At 38.1% G+C, this 5845-nt stretch overlaps 1 protein-coding gene across 1 annotated transcript in view; it reads left to right on the plus strand.

Moving 5' to 3' along the window:
- The window catches only part of ASZ1 (ankyrin repeat, SAM and basic leucine zipper domain containing 1), a gene marked incomplete at its 3' end in the record, with an annotated part of 26557 nt that extends 20961 nt beyond the window's left edge, over positions 1-5596 (plus strand). Inside the window, exons 7-9 of the mRNA XM_009883698.1 lie at positions 1504-1616; positions 5106-5181; positions 5540-5596. Of these exons, the coding sequence (XP_009882000.1) occupies positions 1504-1616; positions 5106-5181; positions 5540-5596 (246 nt within the window). The remainder of the gene's footprint in view (positions 1-1503; positions 1617-5105; positions 5182-5539) is intronic.
- Between the last annotated feature and the right edge of the window lie 249 nt (positions 5597-5845).

Raw genomic sequence — 5845 nt, forward strand, 5'->3', positions numbered from 1 at the left:
GGCCATATAATCTTATAACATGATTTTGTCTGACATGGAGGAAATGCAGGCTCCTCACACTTGAGAGGTGGGTCTTGCCTTTTGACCTGTGAAGCACTAAGTTTCACACAGTTACTGCAAAGTCTTCGGATGGTATTGAGATATTCAATGGTCATGAGCTTCTTCCAGCTTGGGGGTCTTCTCTTCAGGCTGTTGATAGCCCCTTGGGTTGTCATATAGACTATGTATACAGAAACTGTATCTGGGAGGAGAGATATTCTTACATATTGTTCTGATTTTGGCTGGAATAGAGTTATTTTTCTTCCTAACAGCCTGCGTGGTGCTGTGTTTTAGATTTGTGACTAAAACAGTGTTGGTGACACCACCAGTATTGCTGAGCAGTGCTTGTGCAGCATCTAGGCCTTCTCTGTTTCTCACTCTTCTCCCTACCCCCAGCAAGTAAGCTGAGGGTGAGCAACAGTTTGGGAGGGGGCACAGCCAGGACAGCTGACCCCAAATGACCCATGGGATACTCCATTCCATATAATGTCATACTCAGCGATAAAATTGTTGGGGTCTTCTTCCAAAGTAGCCATTTCTTGGAGCCTGGATGGGCATTTGTCTACTGGTGGGAGGTCATGAGTGATTACCTTTGCATCACGTAGGTTTTGGGGGCATTTATCCCTTCATTTATTAAACTGTATGTATCTCAACCCATTAATTTTTTCTCACTTATACCCTCTAGATTCTCCTCCATCTTGCAGGGGAGGGTGAGTGAGTGACTGGGTAGGGGCTTATTTGTCAGCCAGGATCAACCTACCACACATACGTATATGTGTATGTGTGTATAAAACTGGCTATTCACCTGAATTTCAGGAAAGTGGTTTCACCACTCCTTTAGGTTTATTGAGGTTCTACTTGTTTTGCTGGATTCCCTAGTAACTATCTCAAAACTCATACAGGGGCAATTCAGTTTCTGGAATCCATCACTACTGCGGAGTGATGTCTGGCAGAAGGCTTGCTTCTTTAATCAGTTCAAAGAATCCCTGTCTGTCAGATATAGTTAACTTAGATTGTCAGTTGTAAATAGCTAAATGTTGGGTCCATATATGCACTGGAAATGGAGACATTAAAATGGTCATATGCCTCATGCTTTTTAGACAACTTATTCCCTTGTGTATGTAGAAATCTTCTCTGCAAACCACAAAAATGAGTATGATGTTGTATTGCTGCTTCAGTGGTGACAGATGCTAACTTTTTTAGACTACCTTATATATACCGTTTTGCTCTGCATCAGTTCATTGTTGTGCTGGAATTTGGTTAATTCAGAAATGCTCTTGATAAACTCTGTGGGCTGGGTCTTAACTCCTCGTTGTAGTTGTAAGCTTTAGAGAAGAAGAGGCAGATTTTTCATGTTCCCTGTAAAAAGTAATTTATGGTAGAACTCTTTGTAGTCTTAACTCCTGCGTATTTCTTTATGCATTTTGAGTTCGAATAATAATTAATTCATTTTGGCTCTTCCAGATTTATAGTTTACTCTCTTTGGCTGCAAATCACTTGCAAGGGAAATACCATGAAACGATTAAGCAAGAGGCTATCTACAAATTTCTGACAGCTGTCCCTGACCACAGAGTTGGGTAAATACAGTCATAGTGTAATTTTAGCTTATAAACATTCCTTAGAGATTGTATTTGTTCATATCAATGATTAAGTCGTACTGTTATATATTGTGCATTGTTTGGAGTGCTACCAGCAGTCCACAGTAAGTATATTAATGCACTATTAATTTTTCAAGATTGCAAAGTTCCTTTGCATTATAAACAAAGAGCATGCTCTAGATCTTCCCTTCATCTCAGTTGGTGTAACGTATAATAGAGCCAGGGTCCAATGTCACTTCATTTCACTTCAGCTCTCTTAAATTTGTACACTCCCCTGTTGGATACTACTTGTTGCGTGGTTGTCTTCATCTGATGTTAAATTTTTGATGCTTTCACTGAATGCGTTTTCAGCTTCATGCCACCAGCAAGAGCTATGCCCTTTCCTTTTTTTTCTGCATACATGAGAATCAAAATCAAGTATGAATGCCAGTTAAGCTCTAAAACGTAGGACATGCATAGCATACCATGCATGGATGTGCGTAGCATATACATTTGCATAGGATGCTCCTAACCCTGAAGCTTGCAGGTGTCCTATGACTGAAATCAGCCCCTGCTTCAGCAACTTTGAAGATCTCTGATATGGTTTTTTCGCAGAACAGGTTGGCTAGGAAGTCCTCAATAAGCCATTTGCTTGCCTCCTTGAGCTTGTGCTGCATGGTCTTGAGAAGACAACTTCCAGTGCCCATAGTCTGTTCTGGTTGGTCGGATTGATTCTTTACATCCCTGCTCAGCCAGGTCGTGCTGAATTTGAAATGCGCTAGTTTTGTATCATTAGGCTGATGGCAGTTCACTAGGTAGCAGTTCACATTGAGATAGTCTTAGTCTCCGACAGAGTACCTCAGTCTGGACAAAGCCACACAAGGTTCTGTTAGATGAATGTGTGTGTCAGTCAGTTTTTTATTCTCTATTACATCAGTCACAATTATCTTAGAAGTATTTCTTGGAGCAGAGGGATGAAGGCTTTGCATGGTCAAATCAATCATCTGTGATGTCCTCTTTGTTCTTGCATCTTACTACTCATAGATTCCTGAAGGCATTGTTCTGGGTATGTCTCCCCATCTATGAACTAGGTCTCCTGTGGGATCTGTCTGTTCCTTGGGCATCATCTTTTGAGTCCCTGTACGCTTGCCGTGAAGGTGACATTCTTTTAAATATATTGGTCTTCTGGTACTCTTTCACAAAGGCTTGCAGTCTTAGATAGAGTCTGTACTTAATGACCTCAGTGTTAGAACAGATCTCTCTCTTTCTTTAATAGGTTTAGGTTATTTAGGAAGTTTCTCCGGATTTTTCTGGTGTAAGGAAATAAACACTATGTAGCAGTTATCCAAATGGATTTAGTGCTGTTGAAACCTGATGGTGGCTAGAGGACATTCTACCAGTGTTTGGGTAATCTTGATAAGCTTTTAAAACATGGCACTGAAATCCTGAAGCACAGTTAAAATACTTTGTGGCAGCCAGATGACTAGCTAGGCAAATGTTATTCTGTATTAGGCAATTCTTGGGCTTCCAGAATTTCACAATGTTTCAGTAGCCTTTTTCTAAACTCTACAGGTTTTCTTTGCCTCAGATGAGCAACTGATTTGTTTGAATGAACAAGCCATCAAGCTCAAGGATTTTTATGTTAACTATATTAACTATAGCTAGTTCTGAGGTTTCATAACTTAGAGCATTTCTGGTAATTAGTAGAACTCTTGGTTTCAGGAAACAGTCCACTGGAGTATAGCAGATGTCTGGCTGTTAAATGCCTGTTCTTACAGATGCAGCTTATCTGTTTCTACGCACACATGTACCCAATCCCTAGTGAGTTGGTTTTTTTTCATCTGGTGATAGTCAAGAGGTACACTGATACCTGTGTTTACTGCATCATAGTTCCTTGAGCTGGATGCCACTTGCCTGCATAATTTTCATCACAGGCATTGCCAGTTGTATTCCCAAGTATTTGTTCTTTCAGTTGCTCCTAATGCATCATCTGGTACTGGATATCATTTGTGCCCCACCGTGCAGTGAGGAAAAAATGTCCTTTCCTTGTACCTTTGGCAGAACCAAAAGTCTTGAGTTACACAAGGACTCCCAAAACCTTTGAAAATTGGGCACTTTGAATGCTTAAATAGCAACATTTCATCATTGCAGGTTATTCACACACTGTCTCCCTGTGCCAGTTGAAGGGCATTGGCTGTACATACATGTTTGGATGTATATGTGAATTGCTTACTTCAAAGATTGGTTGTTGCTGTCTGTGGGTTGAAGGGGGAGGAATTGGGCAGAAAAAAACACAATTCTACACAACTTCGTGATAGGGCTGATGGCATTAAACTCTATTAAAATTATTTTAAACTTGTTTTATAATTTGCCTGCTGACAGAAAGCATGCTCACAGAATTATCGATGTGTTTACATGGAAGTTGCATGAACTCCTTCATAGGTGATTTAGGGTGTCCATCCTCGTAAAGGGATAAGTATACTTAAATACCAGAAATCCTGGAATACAAGATTCTCAGTGTGCAAACCTGAAATATTTTCTTATGTGTTCAGAATAATTTTCAGAGAGGTTTATTTGGGGGTTGGTTGGTTTGTTTGTTGGGGAGTGGGGCTTTGTCTTTTTCTTTTTCTACAAAAATTTTAATAGGAGCTCTTTAAGTCTTTGATGTGAGAAGGAGTCAAACCTTTATTTCAGGGCCTACAATAACATGGAGCAAACTGTCTCTTAACTCAGGGGTTTGGCAGAAGATTTGCGGTAACAATTTCAGTAGTCCTTTCTGCATTGTGTATGAGTTGCTTATTGGTTTAATTCTGTTCATTACAGTTGTTCATCTTGATTGTTGAAAGCTGTTTAGATTTTTTTCCCCGTATATTTTTATATCGTGTGGTAGGGCGGGGAATCAAAATTTGTATTTTACCTTTGTTTATAAATATTAGAGTCTGAACCTGCAGTGGGTTATACTACTTCCTGAGTCTACCTTCTGAACAGTACTTTTCTGACAACAAATTTCTCACCAGACTAATTTCCACTATTTTTAATTGTAGATACTCCTGTTTTCTTGAAAACCTTTTTTGGTTTAAGGGGAGGTGGAAGGGTAACAGCTGTGGGCTGAATCCAATTTATATGAATGTTATCTGATAAGAGTACATAGTTATCTTGCTTAACCCCACTTCCAAATTTTTCAGGCATTTGCAACCCAACTTTAAGGTTCATTTGGAACATTTTGCTACTTAAAATGACATTTATTTATGAAAGTCTTTCCCTTTAGGGTCAATTCAACTCATTAGACAGAAAATCCATTTATAAAATTTTGATAGATTAAATTGTACCCCATGATGCTTATGAGATACTGCTGTAGGTGTGTACAGCTCTAAGTTGCTCCCCAGTGCTTTGTCTGGGGAGCTTTTCTATAGTATTTTGTTCTGGGTCTTTTTTTTTTTTTATTATTTCCACTGTTTTCATCTCAAATCTCATTAATTATATTTACAGTTCCTATTCAGCTTTTGATGACATGGAAGTGTTTTTACATGGTCTTGGTCTAGAACACATAATAGGATTATTGAAGGTAAGTTTCTGGTGTATCTGCTAACTGTAAAGTAATCCATGAAAGCAAAATGCACCTACAGCGTTAAAAAAAAAAACCCTTCTGTCGCTATTAGTATATTAATTCAAATAAATTTATTAAACAGAAGTTTATATATAAAGCATTAAGTTAAACTGCAATGGACTGGATTGGATTGCTTAATTTTGATTATGTTCGTTAGTCACAATGTGATGTTTCTAAACTAGAGAACTCTTTCATTACTTCAATAATGGTGTTATGTAGCTGTTTTTGTTTCTGAAAACAAGTGGAAAAGAAATAAGTAAGAAGTGTTTTCTTCTGAAATTCTTTTTAATGGCAGAAAACCCTTTGCTTTATACAGGAAAGAGATATAGCTTTAAGACAACTTCTGATCATGCAAAAAGATGAGTTAATACAGGTCAGTTTACTACTTTAAAACTTAATTTAGTTTTCTCCTCTTATGTTTTTAATGTCTTAAATTCCCTTTATAAATGTCTAACCTTGTAAGAATTCTTTTTTTTTTAAGATCTGTTTTCAGAATCTTCTGCAACTTCTTAAATTTTAATATAGACAGACCTTTTCTGAAGTATGTAATCCCACAGATCAGCCTTGAATTTTATGAATTGAATTCTTGCGTCATGTCTGCCTAGATCTGACTATGAAGTGA

This window comes from Charadrius vociferus, unplaced genomic scaffold (assembly GCF_000708025.1).
Source record: "Charadrius vociferus isolate BGI_N301 unplaced genomic scaffold, ASM70802v2 scaffold43, whole genome shotgun sequence".
Taxonomy (NCBI): domain Eukaryota; kingdom Metazoa; phylum Chordata; class Aves; order Charadriiformes; family Charadriidae; genus Charadrius; species Charadrius vociferus.